This window comes from Strix aluco, chromosome 4 (genome assembly GCF_031877795.1).
Source record: "Strix aluco isolate bStrAlu1 chromosome 4, bStrAlu1.hap1, whole genome shotgun sequence".
Lineage (NCBI taxonomy): Eukaryota > Metazoa > Chordata > Aves > Strigiformes > Strigidae > Strix > Strix aluco.
The window spans coordinates 2,014,944-2,041,344 of NC_133934.1; the positions used below are offsets into that span (position 1 = coordinate 2,014,944).

The following is a 26,401-nucleotide window of genomic DNA, read 5'->3' on the forward strand; positions in this document are numbered from 1 at the left end:
GGTGGTAGCTTATGGTTAAAGTTAAAAGATTTTAACCTTTCTGCCTGGTTTTTGCCCCGTTTCAAAGCAGGTGCTGTGCTGGGGAGCAGGACTCCTAGTACACCACAGTTTTGCTTCCAAGGCAGATCTCAGTGTGTGTTCTCTCTCCTGGAGCTCTCTGATACTGTGCAGTGACCTTTCTACTTGCTTTTGCTTCATTTCCATCACGCCTTTTGCTCCGTGAAAGGTGTCAAACCTCTCCAGCCCTGGCGAGGGGCTCTGTGGGGGGGGAATGTGTGGGACTGGTGGTGCTTCAGGGGTGAATCCGGGCTCCTCCTGGGGAGACTGGAATCTGGTAGGTTGAAGGCGTTGATGGAGAACAGCGGAAGAAATTTGATGTCGATCTGGTGTCAACCCTTTGAGATTGCATTTAATTAGGCAAATCGATGGTGCGTTACCCCACAAAATGTGTTGCTTTTACCCTGTTTGCAGAGCGACAGCACCAGCCCCCTTAGCGTGACCCTCGTGGCCGTTCCTCTCGCCTGAAGCCCCGTTGGGCAGCGTGGGAGTGGTCGTACTGAAAAGTGGACGCTTCCCTCTAAAACCCTTGTGGCATTTCTTTAGTGCTGGCATTTAAAAATCAAACATTCCCCACAAAGAAAATACAGCGCTGCAGCGGGGGAGGGGTAAAAGTGGGACTAGGGAGGGGCTGATCCTGTATCCCTCCAGGCCGGCAGCTGCTGGGTTGTGCGTCGTGGATGGCAAATCCTCAGGGCTGAGGGTGTTTCCCCTCCACTGTCAACTCTGTAATGATCTAAGATTGTTTTCTCCGTTCCCAAAGGACGTGGGGACATTCCCAAAGGACGTGGGGACAGGAGTTGTCGCTTTGGGCTGTATCCCCCCCACCGTCTTGTCCCACCAAACACTCCCATCCAGCCAAGACCCAGGGGCTGGACCCCCATACCCCGCTTCCACCCTGTGCCACATGGGGCTGCACCAACAGCCACCCTGGGCCCCGCGACCCCCATGCCTGCAGGGAGACAGGGGGAGGAGGGGAGGGATGCTTCCAGTAAGCCCCAAACAGCAACTGGTTTTACTGGTTTGGTGCTGGAGTCGGCCAGCACTGGCCTGGGTTCAGTGTGGCCCCTTGGGAGAGCGAAACCCCCACCTCAATGAGTCTTTATTCAACACTGAATCATAAAATAGCTCTTTCCACACTTTTTTTTTTGTAATTCTTTAAATACACATTGTTTACACTCGGCAAGGTTTCAAAGCAACAACATCAAAGTGCGTCTACAGGTGATAGTACCAACCAAAGTGCTAAAAACACGGTCTCCAACGGGCAGCAGCCACCGTCTCCCCCGCTCTCTCCCGTCCCCGTTGGACCCCGCTGCTGCCAAAACCACCCCAAGCCTCCCCCTGACCCCCCCCCCACGTCCCCCTGCACCCCCATCCCCACCACCCCCCTTCTCCAGGGCAGCATCCTCGGGCAGATTTAGCATCGAGGACCCGCGTTTAGCATCAAGTGACCGTAGGGCCGGGGAGGAAAAAGGGAACGTTTGGTTTTCCAGACACTGGCACATTGCTGCGAAAGACTAAAATAGACCTAAATTTATAGAGATTTAAAAAAATAACTTGGGAGGCAAACTCGCTACCTTCCGGGAGGGGGGAGGTCGCTGTACAGGGGCCTTCGGAAATCGCTCGCCGGGGCTGAGCTTGCGCCGGAGCAAACGCCGCCGTCAAGTGCTTTAGGGAAACGATTGCCATTCCTATACATATATTTATGTGTATATATATATATTTTATATACATATACACATACATATATTATTTTTAATTCTTCTCTGATTATCTCTAAGCAAGTGTGCGTTCCCCCCTTGCTCCCCAAAAGCCATCCCGCCCTCCCTCATCATTGCACCCGCTTGTCCCCGGCCCCAGCCCGCCTCGTCACTCCCCTTCCACGGGGCTCAAGCCCGAGGCTGGATCAGAAAATCCCATTTTTCCTGCTTTTGGGCAGCTTTTCCCTCCACGCTGCTGCACGCAGGAGGGACTGTTTCACCCCCTGTGGGGATTATTTTACTTCCCACCGACGGGGAAGGTCGTGCATCGCCACCGCTCACCTTGCAACAACACCCTGCGATGCTTCAGTCGCGACAAACCATCTCCGGTTGCTAAAATCTCCCCGTTCACTGTTTTTTTTTTCTTTTTTTTTAAAGCATTTTGTCATTTGGCACCGATTCCCAATGCTTTTGCTCTACCCCAACCTGCAGCTTTTCAACCCAAAATGAGTGGCTGAAGCCATGCGCCAGCTCCTGGGGTGGGCTCTTCTGCTGAGAGAAAATGTTGTTCAACTGCTTTAAGAGCCTTTATCAACACTTTTCGTGGGTTTTTTTGGTCTGTTTTAACCAAATTTGGAGCCTTTTTGAGGATCCAAACAAGCTGTCCAAGACCCAGCCGTGGCTGTGCCTTGGGTGGGAGCTGGGACTGTGACACATGGCGAGAGGTGGGATATTTTTTTCTTGCCACTTTTGCTTGATAAAGAGGTTTAAAAACCTCCTTGGATGGAGCTAACCGGGGCTTCTCTAGGGTCTCGTATGGGGTTGAGCTCCCGCTGCAGCTGTCCCTTCCCTACCAGCACCCGCATACGCTGCACGATTTCAGGGCGTTCCTGGGGGATTTGGGATTTCTGTGTGTCTCTGTTGTTTCCAGAGGAAATGGGGTTGGAACCCCCACGACCGCTGGCAGGGAATCCTGCGGCCAACAGGCAGCGTGGCTCGAGCACCCCGTAGGGATGGGGGGTGGGCGACGGGCGTTTCTGGGGGAACCAACGAGGCCACGCGCCTGCAGGATGGGGAGGGAGAGCAGCAGGGAAACCATCAATATGACATTTCAGTGGAATATGCATCCGTTAATGAGCTCGTTGCCATTAACAACCTGAGCAATTAGGGCCAGGGAGACGCAGAGCACCAAGGCTGTGCCAGCCTCCTTCATCCCCAGCTGAGGAGGAGGAGGAAGGGACCCATCCAAGCCCAGGCATCAAGCAAAATGGGGGGGGAAAAAAACCCACTTTCCATCTTCCAGTCCTTGAACCTGCTCAAGGTCTCGTGTCATGGTGGAATTTTGTAAAAACGTGGCTTTGCTAAGCCAGAAGTCAGGATTTTTTTGGGAACGCCCCAAGGGGAGGCGGATGGTTTGGTCTGGTCTCGGTGACACCCTGAAGCACCGAATTCGGGTGAGCTTGTCCTGCCGTGACTTAAACCCTCGCGGCAGCAGGGGGACAGGGACGTTGCGCACCCACCCACGCTCCAGGCCACCGTGGCCACCAGCGGCCACTCCGGCCTCGCTGGTGAGCGCAGGAGGTTTCTCCAAGAGTCCTCAACATCTCCCCCCACTTTCCAGCACCCCATTTTCGCCTTGCCTGTGGCCCAGAGGGGCTGGGCACGAGCACACAGCAAACTCGGAGCAGCCACCTTCAGTCTTCGGACATGACTCTCCAACACGATAGTCTTTAAGCATAGAGTGTATAAACATGCTGAGTATATAATTTTCCTTTAAAATCTTTTTTTTTTCCTTCTTTTCTTTATAGAAATAAATACTTACTTTGTTTTTCTTTTTGTTAAGGGAATTTCGCAAGTCTCTGCACCGTTTTGGATGGTGACATCTCCACTGGGACCACAGATGGTAGCTGGGTGGTCCCTGGGGGGGGGTTTACCTTTGCTGGGTGGTTTTTTTTGCTGGTCGGGGCATCCCTTGCTCCTCTTGCCCCTGGATTACGCGTGTCCCAGCCTCCCTGGGGTGGAGGTAAACCCACGGTGGGCACGGCGGGGAGCTTGGCCCCGGTGCCTGTGGAGGGTATGGTGGGACGCGGTGGTTTCTCGCAGGCATTTTTTTTTGAGCTCCCCCATTTTGTGCATACAGGGAACAGCCTTCTCCTGGAAAGCTGCAGTCAACAGAGGAACAGAGGTGCTTCAGACGGGGGTTATGGCCAAAAAACCCTACCCTGTTTCAGAGGAGACAGCGTAGACAGGACGAGGGATGGATGAAATGGTCTCCTGAGGTGCTTTCTGGGGTTGGAGACCCAGGAGCTGCCTCCAGCTTCAGCGATTTGGAATCAATTTGATTTTCTATCGGGGGTTCCCCTGTGGGCTGTTGGCACGTGGGGAGCCCCCAGCTCCGAGGTCTGCAGCTCTCGCGCCATAGGTGAGGAAGGTGGTACCAGGATGGGGCTGCAGCCTCCTCTCTCCTGGGGGGATGCTCCGTGGCAGCCCATCACCCCGGGAGGGCCGGAGGAAGGGGAGATGCCCCAGGAAGGACTGTCTCCTTGCAGCCGTGCTGGCCAACAGGCCCCAAAACCTTCCAATGATGGTCCAGAGAAGAGGCCAAACCCCCAAGATCTGCTTTTCCCAGTCGGTTCCTCTCAGCTGAGCATGCTGGGTCCAAGCACGCCTGGGTGGGGCTCGGGGGTGGCAGGGGGCTGTGGTTAAGGCCGGTGTGTCCCTGCTGCTGGCAGTGCTGTGATGGGTGTCCCCCACGGCGTGGACACCTCCTGGCACCTTCTCCCCAGGGTGGAGACGCTTGTTCCTGCTGGATGCCTTTCAAAAGCCTTTTCCTTTGGAAAAAAGAAGGTTGTTTTTTTTTGGGGGGGGCAGGGGGGATGATGTCCTTGCAGGCAGAAGACAGCCAGAAGAAACAAAGCAGAATTAAAAAAGCAGCCATGGCCATAGAGAAGGGATCTACCGGGGCAGTTGGGTTGGTGCTTTCACCAGCAGCTTTGGATTTCAGGACAATTTGGCCAGGGTTTCTCCTTCAGGCTGCTCGGGAAGGCGATGAGATGGCAAACATGGGTGTCCCATGCCAGTCCCTCTCTCGGTGTGGGACAGCTCGCCCCGGAGGAAGCCTGAGCAGGTGGTGGATGGTGGTGGGGACAGAAGCATGACCCGTGTTTCCTGGTGGACGAGGATTTTGGAGGTGCTTTATTGCCTTGGCAGGAAGGTTTTGGGTGGAGAGGAGGTGAGGCTGGAAACCTCTAGAAGAGTGACCGTCTCTCCTGGTGTCCTCTGGCTCCTACAACCCCCCGCGATGCAGCTCTGCCATCTGGGCTTGTGCTGTTGTGGCTGCTGGTTTCTGGGCGGTAGTTACCCAGGTTTGGGTGCCCCTCTGTTAAACAAATAAAATGAAAACGAGCGGAAACCCTGCAGGAGGGCTGGGCACTGTTTCTTCTGGAGGAGCGGCCTCTTCCCACCCCACCTCCAGCAGCCCACGGAGAGGATGGGGACGGTCCAGCCGTGACACGGCAGCGCCGAGCCCAGCGTTCTGCAAAGAGCCCAGAGGGACAGGCTGAGCCATCCTCATCTCCCACACCATCCAACGGCCAAAAAACCCCCCAGAAAGAGAGTTTGAAGAAAAAAAAAGATATTCCCCAAACAAGGATCCTTGGCAACGAGCAGCCACGGGAGGGTTCGAAGCCATCTTCCATTCCGGGAAAGAGCGTAGCTCTGCCTCTTTGGGCAGCCGAAAAATTTCCTTAAGTAGCACCTTCTCGCCCACGAGCTGGCCCCGGGGACGAGCGCCGGCTGCCAGTCACTAAGGCCTGCAAGAGTTTGGGTTTTTTTTTTTTGTGCATGGGCCAGCGTCTCCGTGCTCCAGGTCCGGCAACGGATGAGCGGCGGATGGTGGATTTGGTTTCGCGGGGCCTCTGGCTCCGCTGGGCAGAGGAGGGAATGTGCTTTGTGCTTCCCTGAAGGTCTAACAGCCTCCTTCCACTTTGATGTGTAAAATCTTGGAGAAGCCGGGTCTCTTCCTCAGGGCCTAGAAGAGGAGCAGAGAGCGCGGTTGGTGCAGGACCTGGCAGTCTTGCTGCCTGTTGGAAGTGTGGGATTCCTTCACTCATCTCAAGGACAGATTTATCCCCTGCTCTTCCCCTTCTCTCAAGGACAGTTTTGCAGTACTCTGCCACCTTCTCTCTCACTCTTCCTCTTCTCCCACAAAAACCAGCGCACCCCTCGCACCAAGGCATGTGCTGTGTCGTTACTCAAGACACAATGGCTTGACCCCAGTCCCACCCGCTCACACATACACACTGAGTTAAATACTACCCCGAGTTTGTGTCTAACTCGGAGGGACAATAATCCAACACCAAATTGGAGGGACAGAACGACGGGTTTGTTTTCCTCCCCAGAAGGGACGCCTTCTGCAAGATATGAGCCCTCAGTTACGCCGAGTGATTACCCGGGAATTAAGTGTGTGTGATTGCAATAGTTTTTGTGTAGTGCTCTAGAGCCAACCTGCAGTTTGTGCATTTATCGTAGGCAATCTTAAAGAATCTGTAAGTGTTGCATAAGAATAAATCGTGAACCTGACTGCTCTTGAATGCAACCAGACTTAGAGCATACGGGCTGTTCGTGCATCTGGTGTCAGGCCTGTAGTTACAGCCCTAATTAGCACAGCTATTAAGAGATAAGTCCAGCTGCCCCCAGCCCCTCTCATCTCTGAGGACGGGCTAGAACGCAAGGGGATTTATCTTTACCAAACTAATTCATCACCTTAAATCCAACACTGCCCCACAGGTTGAGCAAGAGAGAGGAGAGGACATCTCAAATCCCCACCATGGCAAAGGGTCCATCCCAGTCCCACCCCCACCATCACATCCCACAGGGATTTGGCTTCCTCGCAGGACAGGCTCAACGCCTCTTAGTCCCATCCCTTGAAGCTAGCTCTGGGTTTGCTTTCTGCTTGGTTAAAAACACCATTTCCAGAGGTTGGCAGTAGTTTGGGGCAGGTGGGATTTGTGAAGCACAGTGGTGGGTGGCCACGCAAGGAAAGCCCTTCTGAAATGGCTCTTCTCTGCAGGTGACGCCCAGCCTGGGGGTGGAGGTGGGTCTGTCTCACTGCCCACCAGGGCTTGGTGGTGGAGCAGGAACCGCAGGAGCCTCCATCCCAAGGTCCTGCTTTGCATCTCCCAGGAGTTTCACCTTATGCCCCCACGGGAGCCCAACCTGCTGCAGGGTGAAGTCAACCAGAGGGTGAAGTGAAATGGAGGAACCTATTTTTTCCCTTGGACATGGATGGAGAAGTCTGCCTTGGAGACCCCAAAGAGATCAAGGACAGCCCAAGCCCTGCTGAGCATCGCAAGGTCTGCAACTCAGCTTAAGTAAAATTAACCCTATTTCTACTTTCACAGGTGGATTTTAAACCACTTCACAGTGTTCAGCAAGTAAGTGGCCCTGCGAAGGAGACAACAGCCCTTTTCTGTCCCCGGGGAAGAGACCCACAGAGAAGCGGTCTTGGTTAAAGCAGTGGAAGGAATCACAGCGTGTTAGATCTTGTTTCAGGCTTTGGGCATGTGTGTCTGAAGGATTGTGAGCCTTCAGGGTGTCCCTAAAAAAATGTAAAATGTTCTCTACTGAGGAACATCAGTGGTTGGCAAGAATTTGTCCTCAGACCCCGTGGGGAGATGAGACTGGTGACACATGGGTGACCTGGGAAGGGCATCTTTTACCTGGAGTTTGTTCACCATTTCTTCAAACATCTTCTTGGCTTCAGGGCTGTGGGGCTCCTTGAAGTAGTCCACAATGCCCACCTGCACGACGATGGACTTCAGGTTCCGGCACACACCTGGGGGCAGAGATACCAACTGGCCTCACCATACCTCGGGGGGAGATACCCTCCCCCCAGCCAGGATGGGGCCTAAAACCCACCCAGTGCTCCTCAAGGCCTTGTGCATTTGGGGAAACCTCACCCTGAAGATGGAGGAGGATGGACTGGAAAGTGACTTTGGGGAGCAGTGCCTGGAGAGCTGCCAGTCAGAGAGGGACCTGGGGGGGTTGATTGCCAGCTGGCTGAACAGGAGCCAGCAGTGTGCCCAGGTGGCCAAGAAGGCCAATGGTATCCTGGCTTGTATCAGCAATAGCGTGGCCAGCAGGGACAGGGAAGGGATCTTACCCCTGGACTTGGCACTTGTGAGGCCACCCCTCGATGAGTGGGTTCAGTTTTGGGCCCCTCACTCCAAAAAGGCCATTGAATGACTCGAGCGTGTCCAGAGAAGGGCAACGGAGCTGGTGCAGGGTCTGGAGCACAGGTGTGATGGGGAGCGGCTGAGGGAACTGGGGGGGTTTAGTGTGGAGAAGAGGAGGCTGAGGGGAGACCTCATGGCCCTCTACAACTGCCTGAAAGGAGGGTGCAGAGAGGGGGGAGGAGTCTCTTGAGCCAAGGAACAAGCGCCAGGACAAGAGGGAATGGCCTCAAGCTGCGCCAGGGCAGGGTCAGACTGGCTCTTAGGAAGGATTTCTTTGCAGAAGGGGTTGTTGGGCGTTGGAATGGGCTGCCCAGGGCAGGGGGGGAGTCCCCATCCCTGGAGGGGTTGAAGAGTCGGGTTGACCCAGCGCTGAGGGATCTGGTGGAGTTGAGAACGGTCAATGTGAGGTTCATGGTTAGACTGGAGGATCTTCAAGGTCTTTTCCAACCTAGATGATTCTGGGATTCTGTGATTCTATGGAGGAGACCCGCTTTTGGTGACCAAGACCTCTCTAGGGAGGAGGGTGGTCTGCGAGATAGTCCCTGATTGTCCTATCCCAAATCAGGAGTCCTACCATTTCCTTGGGACGCCCTTACTCTTCCATCCAGCAAGCCCAACCACAGTCACACGTGCCATGACCACCAGGAATGGCACCTCAAACCCTTCCTGCCCACTGCAGACCTCTTTGCCCCCCAGAGGTCCCGTCCTGGCAAATGGCTTCAGTAAATGGCGTGACTCCAAACTCAGATACACCAGGGTGAACCTCAGGTGTGCCACAGACATCGAGGCCTTGATTAGACTGAGGTGAGCATGGAGGGAGTGGATTCATCCTCCCTAAGGCCCAAGGCTCTTCTTAACCCATCCTTGGCAGGGGGCTGTTGGATCCCCTCTTAGAAACCTTCCACCACGGAGCTCCCAGCACCTCCCAGTGTCGGTGGTGGGTTCCTGCGCGTGGGGCTGGAAGGCAGGGCCTGGTTCACAGATCTCGATATCTGGTGGCCTTTTGGTCAGTGGATGATGCTATGCCCTCCCCCCTGGCATTGCTACTCACTGTTGAAGTGAAGCAGGGCTTTGGGGGTGACCGGCGTGGAGGTCAGCACTAGCATCTCCAACCCCTTCAGCCCTTCCCGACACACCTCCGCCGCAACCTCCTGGTTTATCTCCGCCACGTGATCCAGCTCCAGGACCTGAAGCCGCATGCAGTTTCGGGCTGGAAGGACAGAGCACCCTCCGTCAGCACCCCATGGGGAAGGGGTGAGGACTACCAATGGGAGCAGCAGGGTGGGAGGGATGGGTGGCAGCAAGGAGGGACAGGGTGCACCCATGGTCCTTGGGGTGGGCTTCTCCATTGAGATCCCCGTGGGGAATCTCCTAGGGGAATACCCTCCCTCCAGCGAGGTCCCCTTCTCCGTGTCCCATCAGGGGAGAGCTGCCTACCTAAGGATGCCAGTCCCTGGACACCGCAGCCTGCCCCTCCAATGCCCAGCGCCCGCAGGTGCGGCCAGCACCGGCCGATCATCTGAAGGCAGCGGTTGCTGAAACGCGTCGGCTGCTGGCTGGGGAGATGAAGAAGAAAGAGCTGGGGAGGGCTGGTAGAAAAGCTTGCCTTTCCCCCCACCACGAGCATTCCGCAAGTGGTGTGGGATTGGGACCTCTCCCACCCCACCCACCTGGGGGTCTCCACATGGGAAGGGGGTGTCTCCAAAGCAGATGTTTCCACCTGAGCAACCCCTTGGGCCGTGCTGCAACCAGGACAGGGCAGGTCCATGCACTTAGTGGGGTCCCTCTGCCCCAATCCTTCCACCTTTAGAGATCTGAATCAGGCCCTGAACTCTGCTGCTTGCAGTGATGAAAGCAGTCGCAGGAGCCTGGGCCTCTAGATCAGGTGGAGAAGCCTACATGCCATGTGGGGTTTACCCCAAGGAAGAAATAAGCCAATCAGGGACCTGACATCCAGCTTCTCCTGCTAAGAGACATCCCCCTCCATATACCTCGATCCAGGCTGAGTGCAACAAACCTTCCAGGACAAGAAGAAATGCCCAGGAGGCAGCCCCATGGCATGGAGGTGAGGAACAAGTGACCTGCTCTGTGAGCCATCAACTCCTGAGCAGGGTGGAGCTCCTCCAGCATCTTCACACCCCCAAAATGCTTTTCCAAAGCAAGAGCGACTGCAGTCATCTCCCTAAGCAGCCACTCAACTCCCTTTTAAAAACACCCAGGCCCTTCAGGGCTGCTGTTACACGAGCAGTGAGGAGCTCAGACAAGCATTTGATGTTCAGCGTTACCTACCAGACCCATCATAGCTCCCCTTTCATCTCTGGTGTTAGCACTCTCCCTGGAAACATTCCCGGCTCAGCAGGGAGGTGCCTACACCCAACAGCTCCCAGCCTTCGCAGGGAGAGATGGGACTGAGCGCCTGGTCCCCCAAACTGGCCTCCAGGGTTGCTGCTCATCCCATGAGGAACATCCCCCATCAAATTTGGATCTGGTACACAATTTATTTCCAGCCCAGTGTTGCCCCTCCACCTGGGCTCCTCCTAACATGATTCTTACCACGGATGCAGAGGTGCAACCTGGAGGGAGATGATGTCCCTGCAACCTGCTCCAAGGGCCCAGATGACTTCATGACCCACAGGGTCCGTAGAGCTCCTAGAACAACACAGAGGACATGTGGTGGCCCCCACCGGCAGTGATGCTGGCCTGGGGGCTGTCTGCAGCCACCATGCTGCTACATCTCTTTGCACCTGGAGTTACAAATCTGGTCATTATTTATAACCCATGATCTGCCCATGAACCAGACAGTCCCAACATCAATCCATGCAGGAAGGGTCAAGGCATTTCTATCTGGACTTGTGCCTACGGATGTGCAAAGTCAAGGAAAATGAAAGAAGGTGAGGCTGAAGGGGAGACTGAAGATGAGGTAAGGCTGAAGGTAAAGGTTGAAGGTGAGGTTGAAGGTGAAGGCAGAAGTCTTCCAGATGCAAAGGTGGCAAGTGACTGAATTGAGACTGCCGGGCCGTGTACCCTTCCAGAGCAAATATAATGTCCCTGCAGATCCCATTGGGGTGGTTTCACTTGCCACCTGCCCAGCCTGGCTGGGGAAGGTGCCAGGAGGTGGTAAGGATGTTTCAGCTATGGGTGGTAACTTCCAGCCAAGGGCAGTGGCTGCTCCACGCCCTCTGTACCAGCTCTGCGGTTGTGCTATCACATCTGTAGGTGCCTGTTGGCCAAATGTCGCTGCAGAGGTTTGCTGTGGGCTCCTCCGTGGAGAACATGTCTTATGAGGAGTGGTTGAGGGAACTGGGGGGCTTTAATCTGGAGAAGAGGAGGCTGAGGGGAGACCTCATGGGCCTCTACAACTCCCTGAAAGGAGGGTGCAGAGAGGGGGGGTGAGTCTCTTGAGCCAAGGAACCAGCGGCAGGACAAGAGGGAATGGCCTCAAGCTGCGCCAGGGCAGGGTCAGACTGGCTCTTAGGAAGGATTTCTTTGCAGAAGGGGTTGTTGGGCGTTGGAATGGGCTGCCCAGGGCAGGGGGGGAGTCCCCATCCCTGGAGGGGTTGAAGAGTCGGGTCGACCCAGCGCTGAGGGATCTGGTGGAGTTGGGAACGGTCAGTGTGAAGTTCATGGTTGGACTGGAGGAGCTTCAAGGTCTTTTCCAACCTCGATGATTCTGGGATTTTCTTTTTGGAGGTATCAAAACAGACCTTGTGGGATGCTGCTGGATTCGTGCAGGGGCATGGTGGAGGTGTAGGTTTATCAGGAGTCGTGACACTGATCAGGTGCAGCCACACTGCCTGCCCACCTGGTGTTTGTGCCACTGGCTCAGAGGAGCTTTTGCTGATGCCGTTGGTTCCCAGCACCAAGTCAATGGAGGAGAGATGTCAGCATCATCCTGATGCCACCAGCCCAAACAGAGGTCCCTGGCCATTTCACCGCACCAGGCCGCCTCCCGAAGACCGAGGCTGCACTTCCTAACTCTGAATGACCTACTTCAAAACTTCAGGCAAGCCTAAAAATAAGAGATGGGTGTTATCTTGAGGATTTCACATGTCTCCACTGAAGAAGCCTGCCAAGAGCCCCTTGCGAGCATGGCGGGTTAATTAGAGCATGAGTCAGAGTCACAGGTTAGCAATGTGCCAGGAGCACTTGGGCTTGCTCTAACACCCGTGGAGGAGTCTTTGGGTTAAACCCAGCAGCACTGGGCTGCCTCATGGTGTGGGATCCCCAGATCAGAGCCGTGTCTGAGCTCACTTGGTCCAAAACAGGAGCCATCTGGGTGTGCTTTTCCATGTGAAGGACTCTCCATCTTAGGCTGGATGAGGACACCCATCGTCTGCATGTGAAATGGTTACCAAGGCTGAAGTGGTTGTCTGCAGGGTGCAGCGGAGCAAGGATCATCCTCCTTGGGTGTGTAGGAAAGGTAAATCCTGTCTCCACAGGAGGCAGAGCCTCTTTGGAAGGTGGCCAAGACCAAGGAGCAGTCAGTGATCTCCTCCAGGACCTGTGACCTCCTCCAAGACCTACACCATCGTGAGCCTTGTGCCCTTGATCTTGGGTGAGGTCTCCAAGTTGGGTTTTAGCAATCCCGTGGCAGACCTGTTCCTCCCTCCCAGGACAGAGAGATCCCAAAGTCACTTCTCCCCATTAGAAGCCTTCATCAGGGGGTGACAGTCAGGTGGGACCTCACTGGGCCCCAGTGTTGGTGCACCTCTTCTTCACCCTTCTCTAACATAAAGCAGTGTCCCCATACCAAGGCTCTGGTCACTCCTCCAGCTGGCGTGAGATCGGTAACAGGATGGTGGGAATGGAGTTGGAGGGGAAATATCTGCATGGGAATATGCCAGGAGAGGATGAGAGTTGCAAGGACAGCTTGGGGACACTCTACAAGGGCTGGGGACATGGAAAGATGGGTCCTTCACCCACAGGCTGCATTCTGACAGGGAATGGGGATGGGCACCAGAGGAGACCCAGCACATCCCAATGATGTTCTCAGCCTTCTCCCAGCCAGGGAACCACACGGTCCCTGTGGGCACGGGGGGATGCCGGTGGCCATCCTTACCGGTACGTGACGGCCTGCAGGGCCCGGCAGTAGCAGCTGGCCAGCCAGAGCGAGCGGTCCGTCAGCACGTTGGGGCAATGCGAGATGCGCAGGATGAGCAGGTTGCTGCCCGTCGCCTTCAGCAGGGACTCCAGCCCGGCTTCCAGGCAGCCCCTGCCAGGGATGGAGGCAGGGTCAGGCGGAGGAGCCTGTGCTCACACTCCCCATGGCCACCAGCAGCTCTGGCTGTGGGAGGAGGGGGCCCGGGATGCGGGGACTCACCGTGTGCTCTTCATGTAGTCCTCCTTGCTCTCCTTCTTCCCTCGCTGGCGTGGCTTGAGGTTTTGGAGGGTGAGGGAGTGCATCTGGGTGCACCACTGAGACAGCATGGCCAGGAACTGGGGGGACAGGGGTGGCCATCACCGAGGGGGACACCCTCAGCGTGCCCCAGGCCACCCATCCTTGGCATCTGTCTTTGGGCAGGTCTGTGCACACACGCGCATGCCATAAATACGTGAAAATGCACGTGTGGGGTCACGCAAGAACGTGTGCAACAAAATCATGGATTTGACCACAAAAGCACATTAAAAACATGTGCGCATGTGAGCTCGTGCCCACAAGCACGCACGCGTGACCGTGCAAGCACACAGCTGTGTGCACCCGTGTTCCCATCACCGTAACAGCATGACAATCAACACAAGCGATGTGCTTGTTTCACCTTTCTGGAGGAAAACTCTCGCCCCGGGCAGTGCCATCCCCATCCCCGGTACCTTGGAGGACACCCGGGCGTTCTCCAGCAGCACCCGTGTCCACACAGCCGGGTGTCGGGCCACGAACTTCCAGTCCTTGCACACCTCGGCCGCCCGCAGCAGGGTCTTGGTGTCCAGGTAGGTGAAGATGCAGAAAAGAGCCGCCCGCATCTTGAGGATCTCGGGGCTGATCACCTCGCTGGAGTGGCCCGGGCTGCCCCTCTCCAGCCGGCCCGCCTTGCCCCCAGCCCCCTCGGTCCTGGCTGTGGGACACCCACCGTTAGTTGCCACCGGCGGTTGGGGATGGCAGCAGAGAAGAGCCAAGGAGCCATCCCCGTCCCCCACCTTCCAGCCTCCCTGTCCTCCCACCCCACCAGAAGATCCCGGTGCGGTCTCACCCGTCAGCCGGCAGCTGCCGGCGGGTCGGGACACGGCGGATGCGGGTGCCTCCGGCTCCCAGCCCTCGGCCTCCGACTCGGTGGTGCGGGAGCCCACGTCGGAGACGTCGCCCTCCTCGCCCTCGGTGCTGTTGCGGTAGGGCCGGCGGTGCCAGTTTTGGATGGCTTGCCGACGTAACCCCGAGCCCCGGGCGCCGTCCCGCGCCGGGTAGGGATGCCCATCGGCTGTGTCGTCGGTGGGGCAGGGCTCGGCGCTGTCGCTGTCGTAGCAGCCCGAGCTCTGCGACACGGCTTTTGCCCGGCTTGAGGCCCTGGGGGACAGGGATAACCAACCTCAATGCATCCCCGTCCTGTCAGCCCCTTGCCCACCAAAAAAACGAGTGTCCCATTCAAATCCCAAACTGGCAGCAGGGACAGGGGACTCACCCAGTGCTGGAGGAGGAGCGCTGGTTGGACACGCCATAAGGACCGTGCACGGCCAACACCGGCCCCGGGTGCCGGTCTCTCTGTGGGGAGACGGGACAAGAGGAGCCAACATGGTGAAACCCAAAATGCGGGTGGTGCAGCCGAGGGGGACGACCCTGATAACCCACCCGGTGCCGGCTGCGCTTTGGGGTGAGGCCATACCCAAGTGGGATGCAGAAGAGCATCTCCAGCATTGCCCCACACTCCCAGGGAAACACAGACCCACTGAGAAGCACCTTCTCTTGGGGATCACCCCACCCAGGTTTATCCATTTCCCCACGGGAACAAGTTGGGGGTCCCTACACTTCCCCGTTGAACCGTTTGCAACCATCAGAGAAGCCACATGGGTCCCTGCCCGAAGCTGCTGGGGTGCCCAAAGCTGCTGGGGTGCCCGACGCCACCGGGATGCCCGTGCCTGTGCCCGTGGAGGTACTGGTCGGCCGGCGGCCTTGGCCCCCGGCGTGCCGCAGCGTCCCAGGCTGCCGTTCGGGGTGGTGCCGCAGCTGCTGCTGATGATCTGAAGCTGCTTCTCGGCCCGGTCCGCCCGGTCCAGCAGCTCCTCGATGAAGTGCTGGAGACGGACCTTGGCGTTGGCCTCGCGGGCGGCCGTCTCCTTCAGGAACTGGTCGATCTGCAGCACCTCCCTGCGTGGAGGGAGCAGTGAGTGACATCCCAATCCTTTCCCACCCCTCCCTGGCTGTGAGTTGGGGTGGCAGGGGGTGGTCAAGGCTGCTCGTGTGCACCCAGATCGTTCCATCATCAGCCTGATTTGGGGCTGTGCCAGCCCAGATGGCTCCTGGGCACGATTCGGGGCAGAGCAGGGACTAAGGGGTGCTCCTGGCATGCAGGGTGGATGTGGTCACCCTGTTTTGGGGGGGTAGGATGACATCCCCAGCACCTTTGCTGGGTATCCATTGCTCACAGGACTGGAGTCAAGCCCCTGGGTGTGATAGAGCAGAGGGAGGAGGATGATGATGGTGTGGTGGGATGGCGGAGGGGGATGGCAGAGGAGGATGGCAGCGGTACCTTGCCTCATTTGGGGCAGATTTAAAGGAAAGACTTTAAGGACAGCCTGAAATCCTTAAACCCTGCTCAGCCCTGTACCCTGTTAAGCCCAGGGGTTTCAGGGCCTTGTCTCCCTTGTTAACACATTAATTAGCAGGCACTCACATGGGCAGGGTTCACCCTGCTGAGGCGCTGAGATGTCCCCCCCAGAATGTGGCCAGCTGTGGGGAGGAGCGTGCCAGCAGCTCCGCGAGCCAAGGTGGCCCCATCCCGCCCTGCACACGCGTGTGCCCAGGCACACGCACGCCCCCGCCGGCCTCATCCGCTTCCCAAAACCACGGGCACGCACATGCAGGCACACACAACCGCCACACGTCCCAAAACCCCGCGCGGCCGCTGCACCCCTGCCAAATGCATGCATACACCTGGGCACACGCACGCGCACAGTTGCTGTTGCACACCCCTGAGTGCACTGCACACACGTGAAGAACCACCCTTACGAGCACCAGCACCATGACAACACAAAGGCAGATGCACACCCCGACACACGTGCACAGCCAGACACAACTGGCGCACAGGCACAGGCAGCAGCATGAGCACACACACAGGCACACGCACCCCCAGACACACGTCCAGTCGGTCGCATGCACAGCCAGCACCGATCACACCCGCGCGGTCGATGGTGCACGCACATGTGTGTGCACAACTGCTCTCACACCTTCACCCAGCATCCATGAAGGCCTGCAGATGCACAAACACAGCTCTGCACATCTGTCTTGTGCACACATGACCGTGCACACCCGACCGTGCACACCTGACTGTGCACACCCAACCATACACACCCAACCGTTCACACCCAACCATGCACACCCGACTGTGCACACCCGACCATGTACACCCAGCCATGCACACCCGACCATGCACACCTGACTGTGCACACCTGACCATGTACACCCAACCATGCACAGCCGACTGTGCACACCCAACCATGTACACCCAAGCATGCACACCCGACCATGTACACCCAACCATGCACACCTGATCGTGCACACCCGACCATGCACACCCAACCATACACACCTGACCATGCACACCTGACCGTGCACACCTGACCATACACACCCGATCGTGCACACCAAACTGTGCACACCCGACCATACACACCCAACCATGCACACCCGACTGTGCACACCTGACTGTGCACACCCCACCATGCACACCCGGCCATGCACACCCGACTGTGCACACCCAACCATGTATACCCAACCATGTACACTTGACCATACACACCCAACTGTGCACACCTGATTGTGCACACTCAACCATACACACCCAACCACGTACATCCGACCATGCACACCCGACTGTGCACACCTGACCATGCACACCCGACCATGCACACTGGGCTGCACCGATCTGCATGGAAGCATGAAGAAAAAGGAGGGGGCAGCCCTTAGTGACATAATTCCCATTGCTGATTATTAATTGCCATTTAATTACCAATTAATTGCCCCCCAACCTGCCATTTGCAGGGTGATCCTGGTAATGATTTGGGAAGGCTCCTGGTGAGGGGCCCCAGGAGATCTGGAAGGCAAATGGGACGCTGGCGCAGCGGGTGTAAGGTGATGCTGATGGTTATCACCTGCGTCTCTCTCATTCCCGTGGACTGGGTGGAAAAAACACCCCCGGCAAAGCAAACGGAGCCCAGGAGCAAAAAGCATCCCATGGGAACAACAGCTTTGTGGTGTTTCAGAGCTGGCAGGGCTGGGAAATGTCCCGGGCAATGTTTTGTTCTTGGGGAAGTGTGAAACTGGCTTTGCCAATGAAAATGATTTCTGATGATTTCCCCACATCTAGGAAAAAAACCATCTCTTTTCATCAGCTCTTCCCATGCTCCCTCTGCAACCTGGCAAGTGATTTTGTTGCTCTGGCTGGAGGAGTTGGGGACCGGTGTGAACAGTCAAGGGGCAGGAGGGTTTCTTTAAGGAAATGGAGGTCCAGGAGGCAGTTTTGGGGCATAAAACCAGGTTCTTAGGTGGTAATAGTGCCCAGGATCCACCACAGACCAAACAAGGTGCGTTTAACTCATCAATCACCCTGTCTTACATGTCTTCAGGCTCTGCTTCAGACTTGTCCACTCTGGGGACCCTCATCCTGCCACCACACACCTCAGGATGCCCCTGGACAATACCCACGAGGCAGCTGATGGCAGCCCCCAAAACTCCCCATTGCCTGTCCCACACACATGCAGCCAAACCAGGGGGTGTTGCCCTTATCTAGCCCCACCATCACCCCACTCCTCAGCCCAGGACCATCCCCACCACCAGCTAATCCCGTGAACCTTGTATCTGAGCCACAGTCGTTATTTTGGAGTCAAAAAGTCATTAATGAACATGCTGATGATGGTGGGGATCAAGACAAGTCCTTGAGGAATCCCACCAGGGCTCCCAGCCCAGCACAGCCATGACTGGCCCCCATTAACTTGCTCCTCACTGACTTTCTGGACCCCATGGTGGCCTCCAGCTTTTCTAAGAGACTCCTGAGGACAAGGTCTAATTTTCTTGAGCAACACCGATGGGCAAAATGACCCAATGCTTGACTGGAGGGAAACTCAGGAGCAGTGCTGGGGTGGGAGGGGGTGTTGAGTGGGGAACATGGGATGAAAATGAGGATGACAGTGCCACGGTCCTCACAGCAAATGGAGGTCATATTGCTTGGGCTATCCCACCCTCCTTCTGGGAGGAAAAGCCTGAATTAGGCATGGCCAAGGTGGCCCCTCTCATGTTTATGACCAAGGCACAGGTCGATGAGATTGTTCAGGTTGTACAGGGCTGGATGATTCAGCTGTGGAGCCATAGGGGATGACCCAGCCCTGGTTTTGGGGGGACACCCTTTGGTACTAGAGAAGGGCTGCAACAACATGGCCACCACCATGTTCCCTGGCAGGACAGCAGGATGGCTATGGGCATCCCCAGCCTGGCCGTGTCCTGGGGCACCGGGGGAGCTGGGACAAGGTGTGACATGATGTGACCCAGCTTGGTCGTGGACATGGAGAGGCCCAGGGCTACGTGGACACAGCCAGCATGGGAGAAGATGCCAAACCTGATAGTGATGATGCCAATGGGCATTGCCATGGGGGATTGCACCCTAGCACTTGGTCTGAGGGTTTGGTTGGGCTCTTGGGGCTCGCCATCGGGGACCGATTTCCCCCCGCCCCCTGTGGCCAGGAGAGGGGGTGAAGGACTCACTGTTGCTTGCGGGTGAGCTCCTGCTCCTTCTGCACCAGGTCCTGCTTGAGGGACGCCAACATCTCCACGCTGACATCCACCTGGCGGGACAGTTCAGATGCCCGGTCCTCCAGCTCCTGCTTCTCCCGGCTGAGCCGCAGGCTCTCCTGCTTGGCCTTCTCCAGCTCCGAGCTCTTGCGGTCCAGCTCCACTTGCAGTCGGCCCACCTGCGAGGCAATCTTCTGCTCCACCTCCTCCGTCAGCTTCTCCAGCCGCTTGTCCACCTCCAGCTTCTCAAAGGCGCGGATCTTCAGGCGGGCCAAGCCTTCTTCATAGGCAGCGTCCATAGCGGCTGGCGGTGCGGGGGCCGGTGCCACGGCTTTGCCCCGCGTGAAGATCTCCGTCAGCGGGATCTCGATCTCGTGGACATAGCGGGGTGAGGGGGAGGAGGACGGGGCCGGCTCCAGCTCCTCGGCGGGGACAAGGTCACAGGAGAAGCGTTGGTCCTTGCCTTGGAAGGAGGTGCTTTCAAAGTAGTCCCGCCGGGCAGCTGGTGTCAGCAGGGCCCCGTCGGCGGCCAGGGGGAAGACGGCGGCATCGCAGATGCTGTTGGTCTTGGAGAGGACGTAGAGGGTCTCATAGGTGTGGTTGTACTCCAGGTGCGCCCGCAGCGAGGAGAGGCTGCGGAAGCGCTTGTGCTCCCCGCACCGCGGACACCGGTAAGGCAGGTCCAGCGAGGCCATCCCTCAGCTCCACGCCCCGACGCAGGGGAACCGCACAGCCCTGCTCATGGCGCGGGATGGATGGATCGGTGGCACGTGGGATGGGTTGGGGAGCCCCAGGTGGGGGAGCTGCAGCTCTGCTGGGGCATGGTGGGGTGGGAGCCCTGGGGTGGGAGTGGAGGATCCGATGAGTCTGGGGGGGTGTCAGCATCGGCCGGTGCCAGGCGCTAGAAGAGATAGGGGGGGTTAGTGGTACAGGGACGGCGGGTCCCCAGAAGTCCCTCCTTGGCCTTTCTTCTTGGTCCCCTCTCTGCCTCCATCCTCCCCTCCGTGTTCCTCCCACTCATGCACAACCCTTGGAAGGGTGCACAATGCTCAAGAAGGTGCACAACCCTTGGGACAGTCCACAACCCTCAGGAAGATCCACAATCCTTGGGAAGATCTGCAACCCTTGGAAAAATCTACAATCCTTGGAAAGATCTACAATCCTTGGGAAGATCTGCAACCCTTGGGAAGATCTACAACCCTGGGGAAGATCCACGATCCTTGGGAAGATCCACGATCTTTGGGAAGACCCACAACTCTTGGGAAGGTGCACAACCTTTTCAAAGGTGCACAACCCTTGCAAAGGTGTGCAACCCCTGGGAAGATCCATCACTGTTGGGAAGGTCCTTCACAACCTCAGGAAGGTACACAACCATTGGGAAGGTTCACAACAATTTGGGAGAAGTACAGCCATCATCCTGATGGACAACCCATGGGAAATCTCTCTCCATCCACCCTGATCTTGCCACAGAGGGATCACCCATGTGCTTTCCTGGCCAACCACCACACAATGAGCCCCTGCAGTGCCAGGGGTCTCCAGGCCCCAGGAGCATCCCTGTGGCTGATGTTGGGGTCGGGTTGCTGGGAGCCACCTTCTCCAAGCAAAGGGTGACCCAGTCCTGCTCGACCAGCCTGTGCGGCCTCGCAGCAGGATTAGTTACTTCTCCAGCCCCTCAGCAGGTCTCATCAGTGATCCCCTCCGGGGCTGTGGGACCCCTCTGCTGTGTTGTCCCAGTGATACAGAGGACCTGGTGGCTTCCCACGCCCAGGCAAGTGAGGGCCCCTGTGAGGACTTGCTTCATCCCCCACTTATAAAATCCTCCAAGACATCGGGGTGGGGGAAAAACCCCGCCCTTGTGAAGCCAGCAAAAATCCAGCCTAGGAGCTCACCATGGTCTTCTCCAGCCTTGGAGGCACAAGGACCCATTGGGGTGCATTTTTGTAGTGTTTTCACCCCAAAGCACCGAGGGCACCCATGGGTGGGAGCATCCCTTGCTCATCACTCTGCAATATCCCACAAAGCGCTCTTCCCACCAGCCTAAAACCCCTCTGAGCCCCTCCACGCCCCATAACTGCCAGCCTTGGAGAGCACTACACCACCACCAAACCCTGTTTGTCCCCAGGGTGGCATCCCCTGCGGCTCAGCACCCACCTCAGAGGGCACAACCGAGCCACGAGGTTCAGGAAACCATTTTTTTTAGGGAAAAATCGGTAAAGGCAAGAGATCTACGCAAAAACTAAAAATAAGATGTGCTGGGAGGATTTCTGGAACTGCCTGGCTGTGTTTTAGGGTCGTTACAAAACACACCCTTGCATGTTAAACCCCTCCTGGGTGACCACTGGTGCAAGCCCGGCCGAAACCCGGCGAACACAAAGCACCACCGGCAACTTTGGTTGCTGCTGATGGGATGAGAAAGCGCTTTTCCACCGTAGGGATGGGGCCACAGCATCGTGCCACCGGTATCTCAGGCCTGGATCCCTGCCCGCGTCTCCTGGGGTACCCGATCAGCCTGGCTCCGTATTTCCCAGCCGTAAGCCAAGGCAGGATCTGGCCCAGGCGGGTCTGAACTCACACATCGCCCGGTCCCTGTCCTGGGCAGGTCCTATCCTGACCACAAAACCTCTCCTCCCTCCCACCCCTTCGACAACAACCAGGTTTTAAGAGAATTATTAGTGGAGTCATTACTAAAGCCCACAGGCATCCGGAGCCGGGAAACGCTCCCGGCTGTCGGGAGATTGCAGCAAAGAGCAAAACCCATCCCCGGGCTGCTTCGGTGCCGCTACCTGCGTTTCATCATGGATCCTTTCTTCGCATTGTTTAACATTTTTCCTGCCCGCCCCCCCGAAAAAAAAAAAAAAATTACCAGCAGGCAGCTCCACTGCCTGGTTGAAGAGGGAAGGGGGGGATGGAGAAGAGGGGTGGCGGATGCTGTCGGTGCCGTGTGCCCGCTGGTCCCCATCCTTCCCTGGCCGAGGCTGCGATGGCAGCGGGGTGGGGGCACCGCGGTGGGCGAGGGTGTCTGGGGATGAGGGGGTTTGTGGGAGATGGGCATGAAAAGCCGGGGTGCATCTAACCCCCCCCCCCCCACACCTCCCAGCACCTGAAACAAGGAGCAGCGGGTCCCTCCTCACCTCCTGGCAGTGGCTTTGTCCCCGCTGCGTTCCCCCCCCCCCCCCCCCCGCTTTCCGGGGGCCCTGGGCGAGGAGCAGCTTGGGGACAAGCCACCACCTCCCAGCTCAGCATCCCGCTTCGCCCCATACCTGCTTCTCGCCGCCGACCTCCCGCGCTTGGCTCCTCCGGCGAGGGCAGCATCTCTCCCGCTTGCCCGCTGGCTACCACCGTCCGAGCGGAACGAGCCGGGGGGCTACGGGGTGGGGGGGTGGGGGGGGGGTGGGAGGACGACGACGCGCGTACACCCGCTCGGGTGCACAAAGGAGGTGGCTGCTGAGCGGCTCAGGGCTTTGTCGGGGAGGAGGGATGCCGGGCAGGAGGGATGAAGCCCGGGGAGGAGGCAGGAGCCGCGGGAAGCATCCGGCTCCCTGCGGCCAACACCTCCATGCCAGCCAGGCCCTGGGGAAGGAGGGAGGGTGGTGGCTGCGGGAGGAGGAGGAGGAGGAGAAGGAGGAGGAGGAGGAGGAGGAGGAGGAGGAGGAGGAGGAGGAAGAAGAAGGGAGTAGAGGCTGAAGGCCCTGGCGAGGCGGTGGGAGGGCGAAGGCTGCCGGGCACCCTGGGGACGGCGGGTCCCCGGGGCCCTGCGGGGCTCAGGGGGGGCTGTGCATGGCGAAGGCAGGGGCGAGGGAGGGAGGGATGGAGGGAAGGAGGGAGGGCGAGCGCTAGCAGCCGCCTCCTCCTCCTCCTTTGCAGCCTGAGCCCGGACTGTTTCTCTCTGCCGCTTTCCTCCTTCATAGCTCCCTCTGCCTGTCTCCCCACGAACACCGCGGGCCCTCTGCCGGGCCTTGCTGCCATGCGGCAGCCCGCCGGCCTCATCCTGCATCTCCTCTGCCCCCCAATCCCACCCTTGCCCCCACCAGTGAAGCCCCTGTCCCTGGTTGGGATCACCCTGAGCATCCCCCCACGGCCGGGGCAGGGGGCAGCTGGCGTGGGGTGAGCAGCCAAGTGTGGGCATGGGCATTTCTCCTTCCCCATCCAGGGCTGGACCCACGGCTGCAAGGACCTTGGCTTGGTCCTGGTCCAGTCCATGAGCATCCTGGCTTGGTCCCTGGCTTGGTCCTGATCCAGTGCCTGAGCACCCTGACTTGGTCCCTGGTCCCTGAACACCCTGAATTGGTCCCCAAGCACCCTGAATTGGTCCCCAGCTTGGTCCTGATTGAGTCCCTGAGCACCCTGGCTTGGTCCCTGATCAGCCTGACTTAATCCCTGGCTTGGTCCTGACCCAGTCCCTGAGCACCCTGGTTTGGTCTCCAGCCTGGTCCTGATCCAGTCCCTGATCAGCCTGACTTAATCCCTTGCTTGGTCCCGATTGAGTCCCTGAGCACCCTGACTTGGTCCCTGGTCCCTGATCAGTCTGGTTTAATCCCTGGCTTGGTTTTGACCCAATCCCTGATCAACCTGGTTTAATCCCTGGTTTGGTCCTAATCTGGTCCCTGATCAGCTTAATCCCTGGCTTGGTCCTGATTGAGTCCCCAAGTACACTGGCTTGGTCCCCAGCTTGGTCCTGACTCAGTCCCTGAGCATCCTGACTTGGTCCCTGGCTTGGTCCTGATCTGGTCCCTGATCACCCTGGCTTAATCCCTGGTTTGGCCCTGAGCACCTCAGCCTGGCCCTCAGCGCTGAAGACATCCAGACATGTTTTCATGTCTCTGATGTGGACATGGGGGCACACGGCAGCGCTGGGATGAGGATGCTGCCGGCCTGGTTGTCCCCATCCCTGAGTCACCCCAGGTTTTGGGGGACAATCGCTTCTCCTCTCCTAAAAACAGAAGCACGTGTGCTCACTCCCATTGCACCCCAGAAACAGCTGCTGTGGTGGGTGCCCTCCTCCCTCCCGCCCTCCCTTGGCAGCACCAGCCAGGGGAACAGAGGGTGAAGGCTTGAGCCTGGGTGCCTTTGCAGAGCTTTCAGGCTCAGCATCAATAATAGATGCACTTTTGGAAGGGGATTAATAAAGTCCTTGTGCATTAGGCATGGCCAGCAGCGCGGGGGAAAGCAGGGCTGTTTACTGCCCGGCCAGAGCTGACATCCCACGAGAGGTGCCCAAAAGACGACTCTTCCCAAAGGAAATCCGGGTGCTGAGGTCCTTCTTAACAATATCTGGGGTGTCCCTCCAGAAAAAGGTGTTTTCCTGGAGCTTGGGGCCACCTGCATCCCCCGGAGTGGTCCTCACTCAGGATCAGGCTCCCATGCACATGGGATGGTTCAGCTGGTGGGGCCAGCGGTGCTGTGGGCTGATGGGTGCCCACCTGAGGGGCACGAGCACCCTTGGGTGCCATCAGAGGTGTGAGGGACAGGTCCGAGGGGACATTTAGGATTTCCCCCCTCAGCCAGCTTTCCTTCTGGCTCCTTTCCCCACTCCCATCCCTCCTAACAGCCCTCGGGGACCCCATGTCCCCTGCCCGCCTTCCCACCCCATCTCCACAGGGTCCTCCCACCCCGTGGCAAGCTGGGTGTGGGGCAGTGGATTTTGCCAGTATAACGGTATAACTGGGGTTTAACCCCGGGATGCTCCAGCCCACGTGTCAGCAAAGGGCTGGGGGACATGAAGGACCTGGAGAAGGGACCTCCCTCCTCCTTAACACAGTTGGGGGGCAGATCGCCCCTCTCTGGGGCTGGTGAACGGAAGAAAATCTGGTAGAGAGAGTAGATTTGCAGCCGTGCTCAACATCCCCTCCCTGCCTCAGTTTCCCCCTCTGCAAGAAAAGGGCAATCATCCCCAAAATGCCTGAGCAGCCATGACGACCACCTAGCCCCGAGCCAGGGACCTGCCTCCCTGTCCCGGTCCCCACTGCCCAGCTCCCTCCGTTCCCCCATGCACCTTCTCCTCCTGATTAATTAAAACCAATTGTCTCCCCCCCCTGCCCCGCCCCGGCCCTGAGTGAGCATCTCCTGTTAGAAGGATGAGATTTTGGGGATATATGGTTTTGGCTGATTTTTAACTGCTGGAGGAGGGAGGCTCTGCTATCAGCAGCACCTTCCAGGCTGCAAAATCTCCTCCTGAACCATCCGGCTGCTGGCTGGTCCCACGAGAAGGGAAACGGCATCTCTCAGCCGTCTAAAACGCTGAAAAGGAGGGAGCAAACAGCCCCCCCGGCTTTGCAGGGGGCCACATCCTGCCTGCCTGATGGTGCCTGGATCTTCTCCAGCCCTGAGGATGTGCCAGGCTGAAGATGGGGAGCGGGGCTGTATTTTGCCCCGTTTCTTGTGGGTGAAGCTTTCCAGGGCACACGCGGGGCACCCGCACCCCAGGGGGGACCAGGAGCCCAGGGTTGGGGGGCTAGGCTGGGATTTGGGGTCCCCCCAGTGCACCCCACGGCTCTGGATCCAAGTAGGGCAGATTCCTCCAGGGTTCAGCCCCATCGGAATAAACCCGGAGCCATGTCCCCTCTTTTCAGAGAGGGACCCACCGGCGGGGAGGGGGATCCCTTCCCTGCTCTGTCCTGGGACAAGACCCTTCTCCCAGGATGAGCCGCCCACCCTGGGGATTTGGGGATGCTCAGGAGGAGGGTCCCCAGGCCCCCCACTGCACTGACTGATTTTTCTCTCGCTGCTAATTATTTAAGCGCCTTCCCCCCCCCCCCAATACGTGACAGCTAGAGGTCAAAAACACGACAGAAATACCACTGGCATCAGCTGCTATCGGGGATTGAAAAGCAGAGAGCAACCCCAGCAAGGGTTTAGATGAGCTCAAATCTTTAATTAGAAAAATAGACACCATTTTCTAATATTCCTGATTCTTTTTACAAACAAGAAAATAATAGTAATAATAACAATATCACCTTTCCAAAGGGAGCATGACGCACCGGTCGCCGAAGCCCGGCGGCATCTCTCTCCTTCGGGAGAAAGGACCGGTGCAGCCGCAGCCCCCGACTGCGCCGGCCGGTAAATAAACCAGTCGGGAGCGTCGTGTAAAGTGCTGGCAGGGGAAATCACAGTCAGGTCGCTACAAATGCAGGATGTCCGTGGGCTTGGGTATATAAAAAAAACCCCGTCTCGGTGGCGATTTCTTTCTGTACACGTTTTTTTTTTCTTTCCCCTAATGATAGGAGCTGTAAAAATGATTCAGTCGCTGCAGTTTGGAGATGGCTCCGGGCGGCCGGAGCTGCCACATCCCACCTCTGCGGCCAGTGGTCCAGCGCCGCGGCATCGCCTCTGCCTCCCGCGGGCCCTTCTCCTCCCCGGCACGGCCCGATCTGCCGTCGTCAGCTTCTCCGGGGCCACCCCAGGAGGATATTCCCACCCCGGCTCTCCCGTGAGATGCTCGGGGGAACCTCGGGAAACGCCGTCTCCCAGCATTTAGGTCG

The 26,401-nt window shown here is 57.7% G+C and overlaps 1 protein-coding gene across 3 annotated transcripts; it reads right to left on the bottom strand.

Moving 5' to 3' along the window:
* Positions 1-5,113: 5,113 nt before the first annotated feature.
* On the bottom strand, positions 5,114-26,399 carry FBXO41 (F-box protein 41). Of its 3 annotated transcripts, none has more exons than XM_074821754.1 (13): positions 25,877-26,399; positions 18,897-19,824; positions 15,059-15,287; positions 14,605-14,684; positions 14,179-14,489; positions 13,802-14,043; positions 13,314-13,429; positions 13,053-13,205; positions 10,547-10,642; positions 9,431-9,549; positions 9,045-9,203; positions 7,478-7,593; positions 5,114-5,787 (listed from the first exon to the last, which is right to left on the bottom strand). In XM_074821754.1, the coding sequence occupies exons 2-13, from the start codon at positions 19,616-19,618 to the stop codon at positions 5,725-5,727; spliced, it is 2,406 nt and encodes an 801-aa protein (XP_074677855.1). In that variant the 5' UTR covers positions 19,619-19,824; positions 25,877-26,399; the 3' UTR covers positions 5,114-5,724. The 3 variants fall into 3 exon arrangements, 2 of the variants coding, with proteins under 2 accessions (XP_074677855.1, XP_074677853.1); XM_074821752.1 differs by lacking the exon at positions 25,877-26,399 and adding an exon at positions 22,184-22,475; XR_012623003.1 differs by lacking the exons at positions 5,114-5,787; positions 7,478-7,593; positions 25,877-26,399 and adding an exon at positions 22,184-22,475 and having other exon boundaries at positions 9,061-9,203; positions 9,431-9,545.
* Between the last annotated feature and the right edge of the window lie 2 nt (positions 26,400-26,401).